Source organism: Anarrhichthys ocellatus, unplaced genomic scaffold (assembly GCF_004355925.1).
Source record: "Anarrhichthys ocellatus isolate YVR2014 unplaced genomic scaffold, GSC_Weel_1.0 scaffold29, whole genome shotgun sequence".
NCBI classification, from domain to species: Eukaryota; Metazoa; Chordata; class Actinopteri; order Perciformes; family Anarhichadidae; genus Anarrhichthys; species Anarrhichthys ocellatus.
The window spans coordinates 1,436,691-1,462,629 of NW_022280059.1; the positions used below are offsets into that span (position 1 = coordinate 1,436,691).

Sequence of the window (25,939 nt, forward strand, 5' to 3'; positions counted from 1 at the left end):
GACCAAAATTACCCCAAGAGCGCAGCGACGACTCATCCAAGAGGTCACAAAAGACCCCAAAACAACATCCAAAGAACTGCAGGCCTCACTTGCCTCAATTAAGGTCAGTGTTCATGACTCCACCATAAGAAAGAGACTGGGCAAAAATGGCCTGCATGGCAGAGTTCCAAGACGAAAACCACTGCTGAGCAAAAATAACATAAAGGCTCATCTCAGTTTTGCCAGAAAACATCTTGATGATCCCCAAGACTTTTGGGAAAATACTCTGTGGACTGACGAGGCAAAAGTTGAACATTTTGGAAGGTCTATGTCCCATTACATCTGGCATATATATATATATATATATATATATAAAAAGCTTTTGTTTTGCACTGCCTTTCAAAAAGGCACTTCACAGTGCGAGTAATGGAAACCGAGTTAAATAAAGCAGCGCCTCTGTTAATGAGTGTTATTTCGCATTAGTGCAGAGAAGAAGAGACGACGTGACACACTTTCATCACATATTTGAGTTTAAAACACAGGACACTTTCTTCTTCTGAGCACAAGTTGTCTCTTTGACCCACATTAAAAACTCTAAGTTGAGCTCATCAACGTAACATGCATCATTATCAAGAACGTGGAGAATATCACATACTTCTCTTTCAAAATGTGTTTGAATTAGTTGACCATAATGATACTTCCTTTAGATGGGTTTTCTAAACGATCTAAATACTAGGTCCATAATTAGGCTTTTGCTGGAACTTCCCACATGACCACTCCTGAGCTGGAGAGCTTCTTGTGAACCTGCACGCCGTAAATTATTTCCTGGGATGGGACCAGATGACAAACATTAAGAATAACTATATAGAAATAGCCAATCTTCTCGTTGATGGTCTTTGTAGGTCACATAGAGGCATCCGATTTAAATTGAGACTGTTTCATAATCAGTTAAAAGTTCATTGTAAATTATTAGAGTCACAATAATTTGTACTATGACGCATTACTTGATATGTACATCCAAACAACATTTTACCAGTCACATATTCTATTTATGGTGTGTGTGTGTGTGTGTGTGTGTGTGTGTGTGTGTGTGTGTGTGTGTGTGTGTGTGGTCCCAAAGGTTTTTCACACCCTGACATAACAGTTTTCATTTGACAAAAACTTTTCCAGGAATAAAAAACTAACTCTGAAAGCTGAAGAATGAAATGAATAATCATGATTCGCTTCCTGCTCCTGCATTACTTTGCAGTAATCATCTCTCAACTGAGACACACGGCATCCGCTTCTTCATATCCAGTTCAATTTATGACTCATGAGCAAAGTCTACAGAACAGATGTGTTTAAGAGAATAAAGCTTTACCTGCCAGAAGATGGTATCGATTGTGCTGCCCAGGAAGCCATCTCTTGTTTCCGACGACAGGAGCTTGGGTCCAAGGATCGTCATGAACTCCTCGAAATCCACCTGTCCGTCACCTGACACATTGAAGGAAGGGGCTGATTATTGATCAACGATAACATACTGATATTAGCATAGTTTGCAACTTTCGTCAAATTCGTTTGCTGGTTGTAAATGACACTTATTGACATGATTGTTGAGACCAAACCATCCTAAACATCCCCCAATAACAAACCTATTAAAACTCATCCCAACTGAATCCTTATCCATCAGATAATCTGATGAATAGATTTTCTATGAACTGCAGAGTAATTTCCAGGCTGCGTAACGGAAAAACAAACTTTTTTTAGTTTTTTTGGTCTGGATCCGTTCTGCCGTCTTATCTTGCTGTTCAGGCTCAACTTTACCAGCATGAACACAGTCTCGCTGGACCTTCATTGGTTTGGAGGGAGAGTCGAGGCTAAGAACCGCCTGCTAAATATGTGCAAGCTGTTTTTTGAGGGAAATAGAGCAATGAAGGAATGGCAATGAATTTATCCTGGATTAAAGCAGCACATAGCGTAGAGATAATTGAAGCCTTTGGAACTAAATTATTAAGCACTATGTTTTTGGCTTAAAGGGGAAATATCGATGCTGTTTGTGTCTTTGTTGTTAAAATGTAAAACCAACACTCTTCAAATCGTACCGTTCAGTTTACCACTGAGACAAAAGATGAAACTATGAGCTCCGACTAGCTCTATCACACTGGATATGAAGCAGATCAAAGTTTACAGCTACTGTATCGCTCACAACATGGAGCACCTGCGGCGCATCATTGATTCCAACAGTACTGATCCGGGAGCCTGCTGATAGTTGTTGATGGTGCTTCCAAAACGAAGCATCAAAACTCTGCAGACGGCAACCAAATCAAACCATGAATCTTTTTTTTTTTCCATTTTTTGTCTTTGAGTGGAAAGCCCGGTGACATTTCTTTAACTCCCCTGCAGTTTATTATCTGTATGTTTGGATGAACCAAGACTACACCGAAGACTGTTGCGTAGGGAATTGTGGAAAGATTGGTGAAAGGTTTCAGGAAAGTTTGAGAATTCAGATCTTTAGGTTTTAAAATAATAGGGTGGACAGACAACTCACTCCCTTTGATAAAACTGAATTCAAAACTGTGACAAATAAAACTTAAAAGCAAGAGTAAAAATCAGTAATTCCACAGCAAAGACAGAAATATTTTCCCTCTGTTGTCTCAAGGTCTTTACGTCACTGTTAAAAATTAATTTAGCTTCTCTCGTCTTCCCACCTGCTTTCTCTGTATCAGAGGATGAGGCTGGGACCTGGTCAGAGGAAAGTTACCGATGCAATACGACTCAATCTGCCCCTCCCTGCAGTAACTCTGCTCTCGCTCCGGCTCGGGCCATGCTGGTAATGTAAGGTCGAATGCGGCTGACTGCACTCGTATTCAGCCGGGCTGTGGGCCAGAGGAAATGTGCTGAGGTCCGAGGATGTCGGGACAGGAGGATGGATGGATGACAGTAGAGATAAGGGTTGACTGGGTGAACAGGTTCATGGTTAGATAGGATTAAGTACAAGTAGCTGTGCGTGTACTGGGACCAGGCTACAAAACACCAGTATGTTGTTTAAGGCTACACCAAGTGATATCTTTTATATTTACTCCTAAACGAATGACTATTGTGTCATAGGAGCTTTAAAGCACACTTTGTGTATGTTTCAGTCTCACAGCTCTCATCAACTTGGGTTCCAGCAGCAGGCAGCTGTTTTAAGCAGAACAACTCCTGCAGAAACTACTGTGTGCTACTGTACCAAACCAGCATCAAACAGCAAAGAGGCTAAATTAGTAGATTTCTTTTCTCAAGAGTTTGTGAAGCAAAACCAGAGCCAAAAAACCAGGGTGGCCAGAAACAAAGGTTACGATATTGTAACCCCTGTTCTACAAGCACAAGTGTGGCCCTTTACTGGACTCTATGAGTAACACTCTCCTCCAATCACTAACATGCGTTCACCCACCGGCAACACATCGGTACCAGGAAGTACGCAGGACGACAGACACACCTGTGCCTGTAACACATTTCCTGTTGTGGGGTGAATAAAGTATCTATCCATCTATCTAATAATATATATCAATAATAATTAAAAGGAATAGTGAGTAGGATTTAGTAGTGTCTAGTGGTGAGGCTGAAGATTGCATTCAGCTGAATATCCCTCCGTTCACCGCTCCCTTACCAAGCGTGTACTAGAACAACGGTGGCTTTTAGGCAACATAAAAACATTAAAGTGGTAAATGAATGGTAAATGGACTTGTACAGTGCCTTTCCAGTCTTCTGTCTACTCAATGCGCTTTAACACTACAAGCCATTCACCCATTCATACACTGATGGCAGTGGCTACCATGCAAGGTGCCACCTGCCCATCAGGACTATCTAGCTAACATTCACACACCGATGGCACAGCCTTCGGGAGCATTTTGAGGTTAAGTGTCTTGCACAAGGACACCGCCGAGCTTCTGATGGAGGAACGACCCGCTCTACCTCCTGAGCCACAGTCGACCACCGACTCTCTCTAGAGTCTAGAGGTTTGTCTGCTCTGGTCTACTGTAGAAACACGGTGGTGTAACATGGTGGACACATGACTGATGATATTTGGGGTTTTACAAAATCTGCAATTTGTGTGAAAACAGGTTTATATTGCTCATACATTGGTCAAAATAGTCTATGCGTTGGTAGCTAATGGAGATGGAAATGTATTAAATAAATTACCAGCTACTTATTACTGCTTATTGGGTTATAGTTGAATATAATTGATGGAGTCCTGTTCCATTGTGGTAATTTGGTAGTAATTAAAGAAATGTTTTAAATACATCACTTGCTAATTATCACCTTCTTACCATGAAATTTGCCGACCTGTAAAATGAAGTATTAACCAATTGAAAGTCACAAAGATATAATAAATGACTTGTATAGTTTCATAATTCTCCATATGACACACAGTATGCTGGCAAGCTCCAGACCTGTGGAAGGAAATAAATGGGCAGGTATAATAAATGAAGGGAATCAATTATTTAAATCACTTTATGGTATTCACAGGATTTTTATGCTCTTGGTGATCCAAAAACCTGCACCTACTTAATTATAAATGACTGAGAATCTGTTGGTTTACTGGATCAAAACAACCCGCGTGTTGTTGGGTGCTTTTCATGCTGGGCCATTTTTTACGGATCGTTAGTGTGTTTGCATTAATGTCCCCAAGATGGGAAAACAACGTCGACACCTGAATTAAATCACTGCGTTTGTTTGGCTGATACCAGAAACCTTTCAAATCATACAGGTTTGACCAGAGGACATTACTGGACTGGTGTGCTGATTGGTTTACTGACATGCCATGCTGTAAAAACCAGTTGATGTTGAGTATTTACCATAGAAATAGAGGAGGAGTAAAAACAATGGCAGGGTTGTCCAGTCCATTCCCATACTGACGAGGTGTCACGCCCCTCTGCGTTTATACCGACCTGTTATGAGAGCAAATCTGCTCCGCCAAACCCACAACATCCTCTCAGGACTAAGGACTGAGACAAGAACAGAGATAAAGTCTGAGCGGCGCTCGCTGTGCGTGTTTGAGAGAAAGAGAGTGACAGAGAGAGGGGGAGGTTTATTGCACGCAATGTTTCTGTAAGTTGTTGATAATGTACTTGGATCGCCTTCCCTTTTTGACCCTCCCACCTGTACCTGTGATCATTTCTAGTAAGCTTACCCGAGCGCCGTGGGTCGACCACGCGCATCACTGCCGCCCACGTAGTTGTTGAATGTGAATTGAAAACACACTTGTATTTACACTTGTGTTCAATGTGGCCCCAATGAGCGTACCTGATCACCCGCGGGAGTAGTTTGGCTGATCGGATCACAATCCGTGATCTTTTGGGTGCATTTCTAATGCAAGGTGTAAAAGGGGGTGACAGTTGCATGCTGACTCTCATTTTGATGGATGAGTCAACATAACGCATAAGTCGCTGAGTCACTTTCTGTGTCTGTTGTAGTCCAAGCCACCTGTTTTTGACAAGTCTCTTCCTGTGTTATGTCAATACCAAGCATCCTGTTTCAGCTCGAAAAAAGAACAATGAATTAAAGAAAGATGTGACATCCTGCTCCCTTTAGTAACAAACAAACAAGTCTAATTAAAGACAATGGGGAATCCAAACTTCTAAATTAGAGTCAAAGTTAGAGAGAGACCTGGCGCCCAGGTCATTGACAACAGAAGAAAAAGAACAACACGTGTAATCTCTCCTGGAAAAACAAAGGCTGGTGCAATGCTGCAATCTGGAACAAAGACGAGTGGTCACACCTCTCCATGAAGGGCGTGCAGAGCACAACGCCGATCACACAGATAGGCTTGACAGCAGGGACGAGCAGAGCAGATAACCTATCAGCATCTTCTGGAGATCGATGGCTGTGACCGAGGATCCAATCCTCACAGCTGCCCACTTGGCCAAGATACAATCACTACCGTCCATTCTGATGCATCCGCTTATGCCCTCCTCTCCTCCGTGCCCCTTTGATCGCTGGCTCGTTGTTTTTGAGTTGACGCGCATGCGTATGAAAAGATTATTTCAAGAATTGCTCTGTAAATAACTGTATATCGTTACTGCTCTTCAAATCAGGGTGTGATGGAACTGGATACAGACCCCTGTGCATATACGAGAGTAGATAATGAACCAATACATTAATTAGGGCTCCATCTAACCATTATTCTTACAATTCACATCATGGTGTAAAATAAGTATGTTTGTTATGTTATTGAAGTTATGGACATAAATTAAAGTAACTCATCGACCTTTTTGGTTTAACACGGTACATGAACAGCGGCCTCCTGGGTGATAGTCCGGTGTTGACCCACCCACACCAACCTCTGCCCCACAAAGGTGCTTGTGTGATGCGTCAAAAACAAAGAAATATGTTTCCCCCTTATGATGCATGTGAACGTAACTTTTAGGAGACCAGTCTGGCACGTAAGAGAGCATTTAGAAGCATTCTCTTTGCCTCCTACTGGCCAAATGAAACTAGTTGTATCCTTAAACTGTATATAAGAAGTTGACGTAATCATCCCGACATCACCCATTGCTTTGTGGATTGCAGTTTTGAAGCCTCAATTTGCCGATTTTGCCGTCGCCATCTTGGATTACGGCCGTCGCTATGATGTTTTTTAGGCAACCAATGAACGGAAGTGACCATATTTGGAGTGCGAAGGAATGACGTAGAGACGGCATATAAGTCTCTGGTAGCGGCAGTGACCTGTCAATCACACTAAGCCCGCCCTAAAGCATGCTCCGCTTTATGGTCTATTTGACTCTAAATGGACCATAATTTATGAAATGAACATCATGCTGTATTGTGAGAAGTAGAGTTATTTTCTCATAGACTTCTATACAATCAGACTTCTTTTTGCAACCAGAGGAGTCGCCCCCTGCTGGTCAGTAGAGAGAATGCAAGTTTTAAGACACTTCCACATTGGCTACACTAGGCAGAACTAGAGGTTTGCCGATTAGTTGTATGTCAACAATTTACACCATGTTAGTTCTGTCACTTTCTATTCCCGACCATGACAAAGCCCTTGCAAGGCCGCCAGTCAATCCTAATATTCAATAATGCCTAAATTAAGAAAAACCCCAGTATTTTGCTAATGACATCAATCAATCGACCTGGGTCATTTAAAGGGAAAGAGGTTTTCCCCATCTGCAATTCCAACTAACTCAGATTCGACACAAAGAGACGGAGAGAACAATGAGAGCCAAGTGAATAAATAAATAAACAGCATAACAATTCACAGACTCCCTGAGACCAGAGCTGCTGTGACCTCCCTCGGGTTGGAAAGCCTCGGCTGCCTCCTTGAGTTGCTGCAGTAGACGATGCAACAATACCCGGCCCTCAGGCACAAAAGCAGCTACAGTGTCACGTCTTAAACTTTAATATTCAGCCTTGAACCCTTTATAGTTATTTCTCTCTCCACAGTGAAAACGAAAAGCACTTATCAAAGGCTGTGATAGCAGCATGATGAATTTGAATATGTTCCTAGGGATTTGCATATTGCATTTTTCCCCTCCCAGCCGTATTCAATTTCAGGAGTCTATCCTTTTGCAATATGTCAATCACGGTTAATGCAGACGGCTTTGCTTGAAACCTTCTCACAGTTCAGAATGTTCTCTCCGAGGGAAAAAGGTTAAAAAGCTGTAAAAGTGAGGATGGTGCTGCAGAAATCAACCTCTGCTGATTCAGATCCGACAGCAAGAACCATTTTGCACTCTGGGTGTATTATTTAAGTGCAGTGATAAGTTTTGTTCTAGCTGGACAACCAATATGAAGTCTGTGATCTTTGGTCTGTGATCTTTGCAAAGTTGCCTGTTGCTGACGCCAAACACTTTTGTGTGTGTGTGTGTGTACATGCGACTCACCGTCCATGTCTAGTCTCTGCATGATGATGGCCAGCTCCACCTCGCTGGGCATGTAGCCCAGCGAGCGCATTGCCATGCCCAGCTCCTGTTTGGAAATGAACCCGTTTCCGTCATGATCCAGCACCTTAAACGCCTCACGGATCTCTGCCAAGACAAAAAAGGAAATCCACTCAGCATCTATGAACAATGCAGCCCTAGTGCTTCCAAGTTGCAAGAACACAAACACTTATTCATTTCCATTTACAGGCACTGTGTGTGTGTTTTGGTCTGCCAGACGCACTGCTCTCTGGGGGTTTTTTGGGACTCCATCCTTTTCTTTGGCAGTGATGCTCTTCTCACAACATTGAATTCATCTTGCCTTAAATTAAGTCAGTTGACTCCTCCTCCTCCTCCTCCTCCTCCTCCTCCTCCGCTTTAGGTTAACAAGATCAATTCCACCACATCGATTCATTTTCTCCACCTGCTGTCACGGCCGCCTTCACCTCTGCCCGCTTTAGGAATTTCACGTCCGACGTGACCCTTCGGTGAGCTCCTTTATTCTCTTTTCACTGGTTTGTATTTACAGTATATTTTTAATCTCTCATAAGTTGTCCAACGTCCAGAGCAACATTCAAAGAGTTGGCAAGCTGTTGGGTGTGGTTTGCTTAGGGGGCATCTGTGACCTTCAGGATATTTTTCTCCACTCACTAAAAAAAAAAAAAAAAAAAAAAAAAAAGAAAAGTGATTTTGTGTGGAATATCACTCCCATTGATGTATACAGAACCCTTCCTGCTCTGTGCATCCTTTATACTGCAAACCTCCATTTTCAAATGAGTTACCTGCAGTGGCGTCTCGGGTTTGTCGTAACAAACAACACTGCACACATGTGCTGCCGCGGCGACATATTAATTAGCTGACTCACTCTCACAGCAGAGATTTATTTTTTTTTTAAATAAATGCCTCGCTACACAGTTGAGTCAGCAGCTGGCTCACTGGCTGCCCCAACGTGCGTTCAAGTGGTCAGCAGAATGAGTCGGCAGGCTTCTGCCAGCGTGCTTTTAGAAATGCATATTTCATAAAGAGCGCCGACAGACAGGAAAGGGTGTGCGGCAAGACAGGGGGGAGAAAACAGACGGGCATCTGCTGTTTTTAAATAGAGGTGGAATGTCACTTCTCTGAAGAACACTATGACTACATGACATGCTTGAGCACACTGTTGAGCACTGAATAATTTGAGACTGGAGAGCGGAGTGGATGGTTTAACTCCATCCTTCCCAGGGAGCCACAGAGGCACAGAGGACATACACTGTATCTCTATGCAAGGGGCAGCAACAGCAACTTTAATAAAAAATAAGATTCATTCATATCATATCCACACAAACATTCTCTGACAGTTGCCCAGATTCTGGTGTAGCAAACAAAAGCAATGCAGACAAAACCACACAAACTTGTTACAAAGGAAAAAACATATGAACAAATTGCTATTGAGGGAACAAACTAAGTTCTGACTGCCTTGAACCAAGAAATTGCCAAACTGAAACCAAAAACATCATGAGGAAAATAAGCCTATCAATCATCTTATTATCTGCCGCACTGCTGCCAATCTGGACCAGACTGCTGGCAAATGATTTGGAGCAACAAGACATAACTGGAGCAGTAATTGTGAATCAGCTCATAAAAATAGAGAGCGGCGCTTTCACAGCGCTGAGCGCCTACAGTAGATAATAAGGGGGTCACAGTCGGCGACCTGCATCAAAACAGGATGGCGCTGCTTCCCCGTAACAGCTGGTCCTGAGCAAATAAAGCAAGCGACATCATTTGTAACAATACAAAACCCTTGTTTGAAAAGGGAATATTTGGAAACGTTAATAAACACAAACGAAAGGCGTCCAGATTATTTCCCCTGCATTAAAAGGAGCATCTCACGCACGAATCTGTGACTCAGGTCCTTGTAGTGTAGTCTCATGTGTCAGGAGTGTGTTGGAACCGAACATGGAGACTTGGTTTACATGATCAAACGACTCAATCCATTTCATGTACGGTGTGTCTGTCCATCAAGACTTGTGACACATGGGGGAATATTGAGCTGCTTTCCAACTCAAAGTTTGACATCTGGAACAGCAATATTCTGACCGGAAGGACAGACGTTACAAAAGACTTCAGCGCGAACTCCAACTTTGATGAACCAGAATCCTGAAGAGTTTGTTTTATTTTGTATGCAAATGAAGCCTTACAGTGTAAAATGTTTATAAGGGTGTTTGTGTTTATTTGTGAGTGTGTCCGTGACTACGCTTGAATGACTGGTGCCTGTTTACTTGCATTATGTAACCCCCCCCCAGTCACCGTTGCCACTGCCTTACATTAAATGGTTTCCTACACTGCACTATTTTACTCTATTTCCTACCCGTCTTATTCTATTTTAGGTAGTTTTTATTTTATATTCTCTTGGCACTTAAATGACCGTTTTTAATTGTTTTTACACAAATGGTTTCTTTTGCACTCTGTCATTTGTCTTTCGACCCTTTGAAATGCCTTGTTGCTGAAATGTGCTATAGAAATAAACTTGCCTGGCCTGTTAAACCCTTCACAAACGCAGGGCAAAGAAAAAAATCAACCTCGTTATAAAAAAAAACAAAATAGGCTATTCATGACAAACAACATTTCGATAAAAAGATATATTAACGTACAAAACACGAAGAAAAAACACCTTTTTGAGTAAAGCCCTTAATACAAAAAGAAAAGAAAACATGTTCACATGGTAGCTGCTCAGCTCTCTCAGGTGAACCTAATTTTACCAAATAGAATCGTCTCTGTGTGTGTAATCACAAGAGTAATCAAGCCTCTGTCAATCTCTCTATCAATGTCAAAAATAATGAATCAGTCAATTAATCAACTAATTATTTTAGCTCTAGGTAGATCTATTAATAAGAACCGTATATGGGATTAATACCGTGTCAAATCTGAAAATGAGTTTGTTCCATACTTGGCTCCTTGCTACCAGAATGATCAGTGACTTTAGGTGTTGTAGCGCCCCAGTGGGACTGAGGAGAGGATAAACACAGTCAGCACCCTGGACAGCTCCCCCAACTGATGCTAAGACTGTTGCAAGTTAGTGTGATGCCCGTCAGTGAGGTGAGGCCGAGCCCATCGGCCACTCTGCCAAGTTTGAATATGAATCCATATGGCCCCCATTGAGTGGGAACTGCTGTTTATGTGCCCACGGAGCTGGAAACAAGCTGCCTAATGCTGGTGCTGGTCAGCCTCCCTGTTCCCTCTCTCCCTCAAGGAAAGCTCAGCTCTGGTGGGCTGAGCAGACACAAACCAGCTCCCCGCAGGCTTACCGCTGTCTGGTCCAGCTCAGCATGCTGAGTGAAAGAAGACCTTAAGTGCCGACAAGGAAGGATTTCTTCCACTGCGCTTTCATTAAACCTTTAATAAAATAACATATTTCAGTTTTTGCTGTAAAGCCTCCATGTCTCCGGGACTTCTTTATTGTGAAGTCTGCCTGAAATTCGTTTTCTGTGGATACAGATACAGCTCAACATGTGGTGCAGTGTCTACTACTACTTGCTACTGCAGTTAGACCCAGACCGGAGCTCTCACTATACCCAGTATGGAGTGTATACAGTGTTCCGTCTGGAAATTGAACAAAAATGTTCGGATACCAGAATCGTAAATGGCTGCGATACGGCCTAAAATGCTGGATCGGGTATCGGCGAGTGTGTGCGCCAATCCGATATCCTGTTGTCACATCATTTATCAGCTCATTTAGGTTGTACAGGAACAACACCAAAAGGTGTCACGCACTACCTGCTCCGTACATCCTGCACAGCAGAGATGAGAAAGTAACAAGATGACTCACTCGTTAGCTACTTTTATCATCAGCTCCAGAAAAAACACGAACACGCGCATGCGCGTGCACACACACACACGCACACACACACACACACCCACACACACACACTAGTGTTGTCAATTTCCAGCCAGGCTGTACAACAATGATAGCAATCATACACATCCATACAATTTTTGTTGTTCATTTTTTAACTCACTGGTATCGGCTCGGTACTCGAAATAATGGAACATCTCAAATTGTGTGCACATTTAGTTCTCAGTCATAAACCTCCCTAAAAATGCATTCCTGTCCTGCTGTTCCAACTGCCCAATTAATGGACATTCTGGCTGTTAATGCAGTTAACATTTGATTTGCCGAAGAAAACCCTAAAGAAATAAGTTTCCCTAAATGCACACATGTAAACGAGGGTCGCTGGCCTTGTGCAGCCTTTGGCCTGTAAAGTACCAACATCAGTCAGCATCAACGTGACTAAGAAAGCACAATTCACACGAGGAAGAGCGCTACAGCACATCAAAAGACTGAACAAGTTAGAGGTTATTCACCAACCTCTGTCCATCATTGAATTGCTTATTATGTAAAAAGGAACATTTTAATGTCTTTATCAAGAGTTATTTACAGACGAGGACTTCAACTTGAGATAGTGGTCAATTTAATAAAAACTTCACATCCCCTAAATTGTTGTAGCTCATGAAACCTGGCACGACTGTAAGTATTTGCACGAACAGCTCAGTTTTATCTTTCAGGACACAAGTCTGGCATATGATCAGAGTTCTCCCTGCAGGAGTCTAAGAACAGACCAGAGAGCACACAGAGAGGAGAGATGATTGCATTCAGTTAGTAGAGGACTAGTCTCCTGCCTGAATCATACTGTAACAAAAAAAAAAACTGTCTTTACATTAACAATTGAGCCGCAATAAATGATGTACACATCTGCTCTCAGACGGCACAAAGGATGCACTCGTGTCATGAGGCGAGGGAAGCGCGTCTCTGGAACAGACCTACAGAAAGAGGCTGTGTGGCATGGCATCAACAATGCGATAAAAACATGACAGCGACGACAAAGATGAAAATGAGAAATTTAGGTTCATTGCTTTTAGAGCTAATGAAGAAAAACTACATTAACTAACTGGCATTTGGGTGCAAATGATCAAACTAAATCTACAAAGCCAGCTCCTTCGTTTGGGCTTTTAAAGGGATCGCATGTCAGAGGCTCGGCTCTGCAGCCAGGCTTGGCAGGGAGTGTGATCACAAATATTAACTGAAAGATCAAGGAAACATGTTTTTTAATTCTGTTCCCGAAGAACAAATTACCAACTTTAAATGCCAATTTAAAGATCGTACACAGCACATACAACTCTCCTTCCTGCTGCGATGACACTGTCGACTTTTGGGCACCAAAAACACGGGAAGGTGATGCAAAGGATTACAAAAGTGGCCCCTATTTGCTCAGCAGTTGCTGGACAATAACTGTCTGAATGAATCTTAAGGCGTTATCCACACCGTCAAAAAAAGACTCTATAGGGCCAAGCAACAGCAGCTTCTCCCTAGAGGCGAGACATTTACCAAAACACACCAGCTGACTGATTCCACACTCTCTGCCGTGTGACAGCTCGCCCTGCTGCTGCTGCGAGCTTTTTAAATGGACCTGGACAAATACTATAAATTGCCTCTTTAAATATTGCGAGGCAGAATGTGTTGAATGTGCAGAATGCAGACGCTGTATAAGCAGCAGCGGGGAGAAGGAGCGCTGGTGGGAGACGTGCAGTATATAGCTACAGGATATTCTAATGACTCTCGAAAGACAAGACCGGTAGGAACGTTTTTAATGGTGTCTGATAAAAGAATATATGTCCACATTGCCTGCCTGTCTCTTTTGATTTAAAATAAACAACTGGAAATTGCTTGGTTTTTTTTTTACTCTTTGTCTAAAGGTTTTCAAAACCAGTGCACATATCTGAGTATGATGGGATACATGAGGATGTCGGTGCACCAGGCATATGAAAACTTACTTTTCTTGATCTAATTTGATGAAGTTTCCAGTTTGGGTGCTACAACTGCCATGCTTTGTGAGACTCAAACAGGAAGCGTAAAGACTCGCGTAATCCGATTATCGTGAGCGAAAGATCTTTTGTTATTTTTCTATGTGAAGTTTTTTCATGAACATTTATCCCCAATGGACATCACTATGATCCCAGCAGAATGTGTGTGTGTGTGTGTGTGTGTGTGTGTGTGGAATTCTTTGCACTACGGTGATTTGTGACAGAAAAAGGGTTGCGATATTTCACGGGTGCCTCTGCAACAAGCACTCCAATAGCCGTTAGAGGCGTGAATGGCTAATGTCTCCCACTCGGATAACTAGACAGAGTCTAAACATCTGTTGACCTTCTAGCTGCGAGCCCACTGTGACACCACCACCACCGCTCACCTAACAGCTAAGTGTATAGTGAATAGTGTATACTGATACAGTAATTAGTGTTTGTCATCTTCACCATGTTCATCATCATGAGGGCCCTTGAACCATAAGCTGTTTCTTTCTCGCCAGACATTAAAGCCGTTGAAACGGGAATGAGAATTTGACAGGCTGCAAATATCTCCATGCATATTAAAGCTCCACCCTGACGGAGTATCTGGCTGTTAACGTGCACTCTGTAGCCAATTTTCCAGGCGGCATGCTTAATGTCGCATCAATGGATAAGTATTTCGGCGGTCCGGGGGAGTCTAGTTTGTTTGCTTGCTTGCCGCCAATGAGGCTGCCACTGCTGCAGACTGTAATTGATCAGTTGCTGTGTTCTACCAGCCCAGGTGATTACTCTGAGACAGGCTGGAAAACAAAGGCTTCATAAAACACAGCCTCAGCAACGGCACAGATTGTCAAGTCGAGAGACAGAAGCCGGCGGTCCACGAATGCTCCCGGTGAGATAAACTAAGTGGAGAGTAATGCATTACTGTGCTTTGTTGGCTCAGATGAAGAGGACGCCGCTGGTTTCATAGCACTGTGTTGTTTCTTAAAGAGTTATCGCCTGTAAAAACCCACTGGGCCAACTCGGATCAGCGCCTGTCCCTTTAAGACAAAACCTGTGTGTGTGTGGCCCTCCGGTACACCACATCATTTGTGGATCTGTTAAGAAACAGGAAACGAAGCTCCGTGTGGGTTTTGGGATTCTGCAGCATGTACACAGGCTTGTTTCCCAAAATAATACACGCAGTGACTCCCACTGTGTGACCGTCTGATCCGCCTTACATGACACATGACAGCCTGTGCCTCTCCTCCTGTTCATTACAACCAGTGCGGTCAACGACAGAGATCCTCAACGTCGTTGTTGCTTTTCTATTGCAGCCGACGTTGTTGTTGTTGTTGTTTAACTTTTGGTAACCATTCCCCCTCGGTTCTGGTTCTACATCCGCCTCAAGCCGGCATGAAGCGTAACTAAACATGAAGCTGCAGTGGGTTTATAATCATTTATATGCAGCACCACACTGCAGGTGCAAGTCTTTTAGTTCAAGTGTGTCGTCTTTCCTGCACTATAGAGCCGACTGTTTTTACTTGAAAATAAAGTCAGTGAAAGCAAATACAAATAATTTGTTTCTGCCCAGGCAAAGATGCTGCGTTTAGTTTAGGGGTGTTGTGATATACCAGTGGTAAAAAAAAAAAAGACAGATTAATGTTACTAAAACACACATATGATAGTGTGTAACTAATCCAGTGCCCCTTAAATCATTTTATATTTACAGTTATAGACTCTCTCCACCTACCATCGTATTTTGAGTGCAATTAATTTGACAAAAAAAAAGACCAAATGCATAATAACCTCAATTGAAGATCAACTTTAATGGCATTTTTTCCCCAACATTTTCTTTATAGGTATTGCAATAGAATTATTGCCAATTATTTTTCGCCCTGATAACTGTGTCGTGACAATCTGATATTTTGACAGCCCTGATTTAGATTATGAGTTTTAACTGAAATGCTTCTCAATTAATTCATCATCTTGAAATTCATCAAGTCTGTTTTTTAGGTTACATCACCGACATAGTGTAGGTGTTAAAATCTATCATCTGCTCATCTTCGTTTGAAGTTAATATGTTGCCAATACGGGGGTTTGAACGGCAGGCAGCAGCAGCAGCCAAATCTCTTTAAATGGACATCAAGCATAAGGCAGGACAGCAGCCAGACAGTTTGTTGAGATGCTTTACCATCAAGCTCCTCCACGGTGATGCTGGCCAGCACGTCGCTGTCGCTGTCCGACAGCGAGCGGCTCAGGTAGTTCCCCTTGTAGAGCAGGCCTGCCGTCACATGGTGGAACGGCATCTTCTCCCTGAGAGGCAACAGAAGGAAACATTTAGTTAGGGAAAGGGAAGCGCTGACGACATTTCTCTCTTGGGTGTTCTTTTTTTTGGGAGGATTAATTCAGAACACAAAACACTAATTAGAATCTCCACACATTACACATGTTTCTAAAAGCGGGTTATCAGCGAAGTGAACCTCCCATGTCACCGCAACATTACATCCTGTTATCAGGCATTCAAATTAGCCCAGAATAAAAATGGAAGAATTGACCTGCAAGGGGCATAAATCCTCTTTTCAACCAAGCTTAAAATGAAGTTAAAAACACAACCATGTCTCCTACAAAATAATGCTCCATCAGACGGCAACCTCTGGTTCTGCAGAGTGTAGCCAATGCGGAAATGTCTTAAAACTTGCATTATCTCTACTGACCAGCAGGGGGCGACTCCTCTGGTTGCAAAAAGAAGTCTGGTTGTATAGACGTCTATGAGAAAATGACTACTTCTCTCTTGATTTATTACCTCAGTAAACATTGTAAACATGAGTTTATGGTCTCAATCTCTAGTTTTAAGTCTTCTTCAATACAGCATGATGTTCATTCAGTACATTATGGTCCATTTAGAGTCAAACAGACCATAAAGAGGAGAATGCTTTAGGGCGGGGCTACTGTGAATGACAGGTCACTGCCGCTACCAGAGTTTCTTTGGTTGAAAACAACAACATGGCGACGGCTGTAATTCAAGATGCTGACGGCAAAATCGTCGAACTTGAGGCTTCATAACGGCAGTCTACAAACCAATGGGTGACATCACAATGACTGCGTCCAATTCTTATATACAGTCTGTGGTTCCCATATAGCTAAACTGCATCCTCGATTGCATTTCAAATAAGATGCAATCTCCCCCAGATTAGATTAAATTAAATTAATTAAAATAGGTTTTGGACGTATCGTTAAAGTAAGTCAATACTGATTAGAAACTTATTGGTCGTCAAAAACAAACGGAATCCGGGAGAAAATACATTTCCCTCGAGACATAATTGAAGGTGCAGTTGTGTTGTGTGCGAATGTACTTTTTTGGGAGACCAGGCTGACATAAAAATGTGAACCCATAATCAGCAACAGGGAGCTGGTTTGTCCATTTGTGATATTGCTGGAGCAACGTCCAAGGGGGAACAGCATGAACGAGATCCGTAAATGAGGCAGAACTCATTCGCTAAATGGAAAGTCGCACAGTGAGGGGGACTTGTATAACTAGGGGTAAATGTGGCGAATGTGTGTGTGCTCGCACGCAAATGTGTGTACTGTATGTGTGAATGTGACGGAGGCAATTAATTATTCAATAAATGGAAACCCAAGGGCATAGGGGGGGGGGAATAAGAGCACATAGAGCAGAGAGATGCGGGCGACTGCTTCCTTCTCTAATTGGATTTGGTCTCGATGAGCACTTTGAGGAGATGCTTCTGAGACAGAACGAGGGGTTCAAAAACGAGCCGCGACATTACGCCGACAGAGCCGAGCAGAACACTGAACTGCTTCTGAAGCTTCTCAGTGCGTTGGTCTCTTTTATCATTGATCTCAACATCGTATTTCTGCAGAGTCAAGTCAGCCTCACAACCACAGGAGCTTTGATGACACAAACATCCGAGAGTGAAACACGCTCTTTCATGAAACTAGTTCTCTGGCATTTCAGCAGCATCCGCAGTAGCAAACTGAAGTTTTAGTAGTGTTGCTGTCCAAATTACCAAATAGCGCTCTCTTGAGGTGAGTGAGTCTAATTCTTCAACTGGTGATGTTTAAGCTACGGGATGTCATTTTAGAAACCTTTTTGTTTCATTTCATGAAATTCTCTGTACATCCCGACAGCAACCGATGAATCAAATGCTCTGACCAAAAAATGTAATCCAGTATCTGTGGCAGGTTGTCAATGAAGTGACTGGATGTGCTACCTGTCTGTCGACTACATGCACACACTCTACCCGTGCACTCATTACGAGTCACACAAGCTGCTAGTGGTTTCGGAGGGAGGCCTGGAGGGATGGGCTGTCAGTGTTGTATTTGTGTTGAAATTTACATTTTGTGACTTTTGGAGCTCACATACACTGGATATAACAAGTTGACGTGGTCGCCGTGTTGTCACCCATTAATTTGCGGTTTTGAATCCTCAAGTTTGGCACTTTTGGACGTCGCCATCTTGGTTTTAGGCAACGAGTGAACAGAAGAGTCAATCACAAAGTAGTCACACCTTAAAGCGTACTCTGCTTTACGGTCTATTTGACTCTAAATGGGACCATAACTTACTAAATAGGGTTATTTTCTCATAGACTTCTAGACAATCAAACTTCTTTTTTGCAACCAGAGGAGTCGCCCCCTGATTGCAGAGAATGCAGGTTTAAGGCACTTAGCATTGGCTTCACTTTTCAGACCCGTTGAACACACTGGGGTGGTTTTTTCACGCTGGATACTTTCAAAATCTAGTTTATTCTTCCCGTTTTTTTCCAATGTTGCCATCCCAAGTTTTAGTCTTCTCTTATAAACATGAGTAAGTCATTGTTAATAACCCATCGGGACGTATTAAAGAACACAAAAAGTCAGAGCAAGTAATGCTGGAGGAAACACACCAGCAAAGACATTTTTTCACAACCTGGCAACCTAGATTTAGTTTGTTTTAAAGGCGTATTGTTGATACATAAAGAATTGATAAATGATTGATATGAAGAGGCATGACACTTCAGATAACTTCTTAAACAGGACTGTCATATCAGAGTTCAACAAATCACATTAAAGAAAACAGTTCAATGTGGTTAATCTGAGCCAACCAGAAGCAAAGGGAATGTCAACTCATTTTATTTTTGTTTTTCCCGGCTTTGAAAGAAAATAATGTTGGCCTGTTCTGTTCAATAATTGAACAAATACATCTCTAACTTTTGTTTTTGAGTCCATCAGCTCCTTTTTAGCGGTGTGTCCATCACCTATAAATGCTCATGTTTCACTTTTTGGAGCTGCCAGCCATCACTTTCCTCACAAATTGAAAACTGGGCCCTGCATCCTTCTTGTTTGTCAGTTTAATAAGCATGCATATCAAGACGTCAGCAACGACGCCTTAAGCTTCCTTTCACAACCAGCTTTCCTCGCACGTATTCTAAGGATTTCTCATTTCCCAATTCATCAATTATTCAGTCATCTCTCAGTCGTCGTCATGAATATTACAATCATCCCTCTTGTCCGTTCTTTCTATATTATCGTTGACGCAGGTGCACGCCATCATCGCTTTTGCATTGCCGCCGCCAACATGAGTAAATATTGATCAGAGCGATTTGCCATGCAAGGGACAGAATTTACATACAGTCATTTCATTACAGTAGTCTTCAGGAGCAGACTGTGCATTCAGTGTTGGATAACTCAAGCGTGGAGAGGAAAGACCTCAGCGGGCTAAATTAGAGGCAGTGACGTCATGCAGCTCAAACCTTTGCCCTTCGGTTTAACAATGGCAAAAGTCAGCTGTGTGTTTTGTGTGCTTTGTTCTTCGAGCATGGAGGGCAACTGCGGCCTCCATTGTGAGTTTTCGCACGTTTCTGACCCTTTGGCCGTGCATTCTTAAGTAATCTGCTTATCCACCTAAAAGCCTGCACTAACCAGCGCCGAGCAGAGGACGGACATGCCTTTCGGCAACAAGGACCGGAAAAATGTTCAATGATGCAGACTCGGGTCAGAGATGTACTGTCGGAAAGTGCAAAAGTATTTAATACTTTTAGTAATACTTGAAACACTTAACTGAATGAATTGACGCGTTTGTAAACCAATCATTTGAGTAGATGAGAAAACACCAGGTCCATTTAGTAACTGTGCTGTTGTAAATTAACCTTGTGGTGACATCGTTTCATCATCTGACGTTTTCACGGTCAAAAATGAACCATACATACAGTTATTTGTTGTCATATTGTTTGCTGCTGCAGCTTCCTCCACCTCCCCAACCTCCACCTCATGTTGCATTTGTGGCTTTAAAAGGGCAAATGTGCTGTTTTTCAACCTTATGTCTACCTCTCCGAGTTAGGGATATAGTGTGAAAAACACCTGCAGTTGCTGCAGATGTTTTCTGTGCCCCTTGTGCCAAGCTGCATCCCATGCGGCCATTTGATGTGACAGTGATGTAGCTGGATACAAGGAAGAACTACAGTCTGCTATTTCAGCTTGGATTTCTCTGGGTGGCCAGGTGCGAGTGTGCTCTCGATGCTGCCCAAAAACAAAGTCCACGTTCTCCTTGCTTGCATTGCAAACTGAGAAAGAGCCATCCCAAAATATGAGCGTAGATGATTTTATGGACAAGGATGCAGCGAGGAGGAAAGCGGGTACCCTCCACAAACACTGACTGGTGGTGCCTTTGCTCAAGTTGCCCTCTGATGCCAAAGGAAACAATCATTCTGCTGCAGTTAATGTCAGCGTGGGCAGTTTTAGTTGGATGCCGACGCCAATTAACCTCCAGAGAGCCTGTGTGTGTGTGTGCGCGCGCAAGTTGAAAGTGCATGAAAGGTTTACTCCTCACTTGGACAGAAGTGTGCTGAAAACCCTCGTCAGTATCCTGAAGATAAACTGGTAAATACAACCAAGACCAACAGGGCAGATGACCATTGAGTGTGCTTTTATCACCTAATGTCATTGTGAGCTACTTTGCTTACAATAACATTGTAAGACTTGTTGCGGTCTTGGTTCACAATAGTTCAAACTACAAAGCCTCTGAACTCGCGGGCAATGCATCCTGGTACATGTAGGCACAGCTCCGTGAGCAGGAGAACTATATATATATCATGGATTGTGGAATTTATTGCTTCAAATGGACTACATTTACCATCAGAACTGATGACATCCACATGAAAAAAGATGGTAATTGTTTCCCTCAACTATAATGTTCATGTATGTTTATTTAGGGGGATTAGCTCTCCGAGAGGACTCTTTGAGAGCCTTTTCTGCATTTTCTTCTGAGTCGATGCTGCAGAAACACCACGTGAATCACTTGTCACAACACCAATTACATGTATTGACATATTAGCTCTCAAATAGCGATTGCGCCACGCAGTGGGAAACCGGATATCACTGGAAAACAAACGGTGACACTTGATTGTATTGATCAAGGCTTCAGGTTCATCATAGAGCAACCACCACAGACTCAATCGAGACCACATCTATTTTTTTCCTCATCAGATTGCTATTCCCCGCACACTGCGATACGTCAGTTCACCAGAGAAAGAGTCGAGGATTGTGGGGTTTAATAGTCAGATTGACTGGCTGATAAAAATGAGCAATAGCAATGACTTGGAGATAAAATCACTATTTGGTACCTCCATATTTTACTGTGCAAGAAGCAGTTATTTGATTGTGCAATTAGTTATTTATTCTGTAAAATATAAACTGCTCTGTTTCCTAGAATCCTAACTGAGGTCTTTAAAATGGTTGTTTTGTCTGACCAAAAGTCAAAGACCCAATTTACAATGAAACCAAACCAAGTAGCCAGTCTTCACATCCGAGAGCCCATTCGCTAATCAATTAATTGTTTCAGTTTTACTCTTTAAATGGACTGTAAAGTAGTGATTGGTGAGAAAATGTAATAAATACAGTTTGAAGGAAATGTTTACACAGCAGTATGAAGAAGAAAATTAGAGCGGGAACTGTGACCTGTTTAAGCTCTTAACACTAGCTCTAAGCAGCTTATAATAAAGAATTAAAACTAATATATTGGTCGGGATATCGGTATATACACACACAAGTCCAACTCACCACACATGGTTATTGATGGCTGCTCTAGCTGTGGTTAGACCTGGAGTATTTAACCACAGGGACAACCTCAAGCTCTGCGCCTTCTTGTGCTCCAAATTTAAACCTGAACATGTTGATGATGATAATCACCCCGTCACACCAGTCTATTCATTTCTTAGAGTTACTAGAAGAGACGGTTAAGTTTGACTGCTTAAGCAAACAGTTGATTGCAGACTTTGAAATCTTACAATTTTCTACTACATGCAACAAGTTCCACCTGAGCATACGTAACAGGTGCGTTAAGGATCGACAGGTCAAAGAATAACTGAGGAAAAGCTTCTGAAATAAAAATAATAAAACTACAGCAAACTTCACCTGAACATTTTTTTTGTTCATCTGAAGATCTAATTACAGAAATCATACATAGATAAAAGTCAATATATCTGGCTCCTTTAAAAATGTTCTCAGACAGCATGCAGAAACGCAGTACCCAAAGTGCATAAAGGATGGCTGCATACATCGCTGGATTTAATAATGCCTAAATTTGGATAATGACCTACAGTGACTCAGAACAGAAGAAAAGAAACACACCAAATATCAGTCTGTCAATAACCCTCTAGCAACAGAATATCCACTGTTGCTGTTAAAGATAATAATTTTACACTATTTGTATAGTTTATAACTTACAGAACACTTGACTTGTATATAAACCCTTTTATTTCTAGTCATTGTTGCTATAAATAAACATATACGCACCAATCTGTTCCTCTACCCGTGTACATAACTGTCCCGTCTTTTCTTTACCCTCATTAGTCGTCCTCATCTCGAGATGTCATTTCTATTTCTGTGTAACTACATTGAGAAAGATGCAGAAAGACGGAGTCAGATTTCTTGTATGTGCATAGTCGTCCAATAAATGTGATTCTGATTTTCAAGGTTTCAAGAGTGTCCATTAAAAAAAAAAAAAATGGTACATTTAATAAAAACCATTGAGAGCATATATAATCTTGCTTTCTTTTTAATGTGCGTTTCCAGTCACCTGCAATGAAACCATTGGAAGGTAGCCGGTCGGTAGAATAAACTATTACTGCATCATTATAGTCCTTTTAAGTCTTTCCAGGGCTGTTAAGGCTGGGTCGCGGCAGAACTGAACCCAATTACAGCAGACGCATAAATAAAAACCATCTCCACTAAAGTTGCATGCATGCCTTTACAGGGAGAGCACTGCTTTGTACGGTCATCTCAAGGATAAGACAAAGATGACACGACTAATAAAAACACGTTGACCTTGGAGGAAGAAGGCGGTAAGTCGCGATTTCGCTATTGCCATTAAAGTGCCACATGTCTTCAAAGAGCTGGTGGGGAGGCAGGATGAACTCATTTCTCTTTGTGTCCAGCAACGAGACATCACAGATTAGTGTCATACAACATGGAAGTGTGGTTAAAAGGCAGCTTTGGTATTTTTCTACTTATTTGCCCATGTTTCTGTGCCTAAATGATTAGAAAAAAGTACAACTATTTCTGGAATTGGTCCAGTGTTGCAACGTAATACTTTCTGGGGAATTTGGCACTGTCAATTTACATCCACTAAGTGCTTGTTTTTGCCGCCGACCGGCTCCGATTGTTATCATAAGCGTCTGACAGCACAAGAGTCTCACTCAAGGAGAAGTCTTGTTCGGAAACGAGATGACGTGTTGCCGGAAGACAACAGCAGAAACGTGGACGGGCCGGGCAGAGTTTGTTATGTTGGGGTACAGATAGCGTAGCTCAGTGTTATCTAAAAGATTTTCAATGTCACGGCTGAATATTTAGGAGATTTCTACAATGTGGATGAGGTCTTTGAATTCGATGGCGGCCCTGTATTTACTTGAGCCAGGGAATACGGATAAAGAGTTCCAACGATGACGAGAGAAAAAGAGGGGCAACGGCAGAGAAGGCTGAACCAGCAGAGGAAGAATCCTATGATCTTTTACTTCTGTCCTCAAGTACTTTTAGGGGCATAAACATAACCCAATCGCTTCAAAACATTAACCACATGGCATTGAGCCACACGTGTGTGCGAGTGTGATACGAGGGCGATATGAAACGCATTTATGACACTTTTCTCGGTTCAGAAACGTTGATATTCAACGTATCCAGTGGTTTGTCATTTTGAATAAAAAAAAAAAGGAGCAGTAATCACTACTTGGTTTTGTCCAACTAGACACTGTGTAGCCTGACAGTTAAAACAGACTATTTGTAGACATTGATCATCTCTGTAGTGATACTTTCTACAACTGAATTGCACATCATCAGTGCTGCGAGTGTCAAAACTCCCTCTCTATATATATAAAATGCCTGATCAGTCCACGACCACACCACCAGTTCTGAGTCTTGGCTATTGAAGAGTGCACAGCCTGATGCAAAAGAGCACAGCTTGATTGAAAGCCCTCTGCATGACAAAGAAGCCAGATGGCAATTTCTCACAACAGACCAACAGCACCACAGCCAGTAAGCAACAGGGCCGATACTGAGGACACAAGCAGAACGCTGTGTACCCACAGCAAACTCTCCGGCCACAACATCAACATTGTGGATTGGACCATGGCACTGGGGTCTTCAAATGCATGTTGACAAAAGACACCAGTCCTGGTTTAAATACACCAAGTTATCCGCAGGTTGTAATTCCCCTTTGAAGGTACACTGACGAATTAGCATTCCTTGCTAACCTGATGCACCAGATGGTCTGTCACACAAAACCCTCTTAGAAGTTGCATTGGAAACTGTTGTACATGGCAGGTGATGGGGCGAACCATCTGTCAATCAAAGTCTTGCAGAAGCCAATCAGGAGAAGAGTGAAAACATATTTTCCATCAATAAGAGTGATCAGTGTCATTCTTTGCTCTTTTTTCCCCCCAATTAAGAGAACAAAATTGAGAGAACAAAACAACTGGTCTTAAAAACACTGTTTAAAAACACAGCCAAGTTCTGTAGAATCCTCGAACTTGAGCTCAAGTCAGAATTGAGGTATTCTGCTCACACTGACATTTCCGTTGTCGTGAGGCAGCTTGGTGCCGTCTGATGACTCTGTCCACCTGCATGAGTCTGTGTAAACACAGTGAGCCTTTAATAATGCTGAACGCTGCTGCAGCAAACACACAAAAAGAGATGCCGAATACCATCAAGGTAAAAAAAACAAAGCAGACGGATTAATTACCAACTGCTTTCGACCACCCGACCGTATCTGTTCCTAAGTGCTGCGTACAATGAAGCCAAGTTATGAAATGAAACAAATGCGCCCCCAAATCTGTCCCTGCAATGTTAATAAAAAGGTGAGAAACATCAGTATGGATCATTAAGACATGCCTGAACCTTCCGTGAGAGCAATTGATGGTCTAATTACTTCCCAGTGCTGTGAACTGTGCAGCAGAGGCACACAGGGTGCTTGAAAACACAGCCAAGTGAGTGCAATGGCATTTCATCAACCCATCGTCACACGCTCTCCAAAACTGAGGAAAAAAAGAGACGGGGGCGTCCCACAGAAGTGCCACCTCTCTGCACACATCACCAGCTGCCGCAACAGACTCTCTCTCTCCTTCCCAATGCTCATTCTTACCCACAGTGGTGGCTGTACGCAGCAGGATCCTGCAGCACAAAAGGGTACCTCGCCGGACTCTCCATCACGTCCGCCGTCCCGTCCCTCAGGTACGGGTTGCCCGGCAAGTCTCCGTTTACCTCCGAGTGTGTCCCTGGCGACGATGGTGGCACGCCCGTGGGATCCGCTGCCCGAGGATCGGGCTCTGTGACCTCCTCCTCCATCAGACTCTCAGACGCAGCAGTGCCTCCGGCAGCAGCGGCGGCGGCAGGCTGTCTGTCCACGAACCACTGAGCCCGGCTGCCTCCACAGTTTGGGCTTGTCCCAGAGCAGCGGCATCGGTTCCCAGAAAACCCGTTAATATTTGAGCACCGAGAGCAGCAGGTACAACAGCTCCTCTCATGCTCCACTCCTTGGCTCCTCACTCACTTGCTCCCTCCCTCCCTCTCCCTCTCTCTCTCCGCTCTCTCACTCACTCTCCAGTGCAATCATTTCTCCACATGGGGAGACAGAGTGGAGGGCTCATTAGCGAGTCCCAATGACAGACTCAGCCGCCTGTAGCTGTGCTCGCAAAACACACAGAGAGAGGCTGGAGATGGCTACAGGCAGAGACTCTGAGACAGACCGAGAGAGAGAGAGAGAGAGAGAGAGAGAGAGAGAGAGAGAGAGAGAG

At 42.9% G+C, this 25,939-nt stretch overlaps 1 protein-coding gene across 2 annotated transcripts in view; it reads right to left on the reverse strand.

The window, feature by feature from the left end:
* caln1 (calneuron 1) overlaps positions 1-25,939 on the reverse strand; it is a 68,285-nt gene that overhangs the window by 40,824 nt on the left and 1,522 nt on the right. The window contains exons 1-4 of one of the 2 annotated variants that reach the window (XM_031863476.1): positions 25,288-25,879; positions 15,853-15,974; positions 7,824-7,967; positions 1,340-1,452 (exon numbers count right to left, since the gene is read on the reverse strand). In XM_031863476.1, the coding sequence (XP_031719336.1) occupies positions 1,340-1,452; positions 7,824-7,967; positions 15,853-15,974; positions 25,288-25,490 (582 nt within the window). In that variant the 5' untranslated portion in view covers positions 25,491-25,879. Of the gene's footprint in view, positions 1-1,339; positions 1,453-7,823; positions 7,968-15,852; positions 15,975-25,287; positions 25,880-25,939 lie in introns of those variants that run through there. The other variant, XM_031863477.1, reaches the window with a different exon arrangement.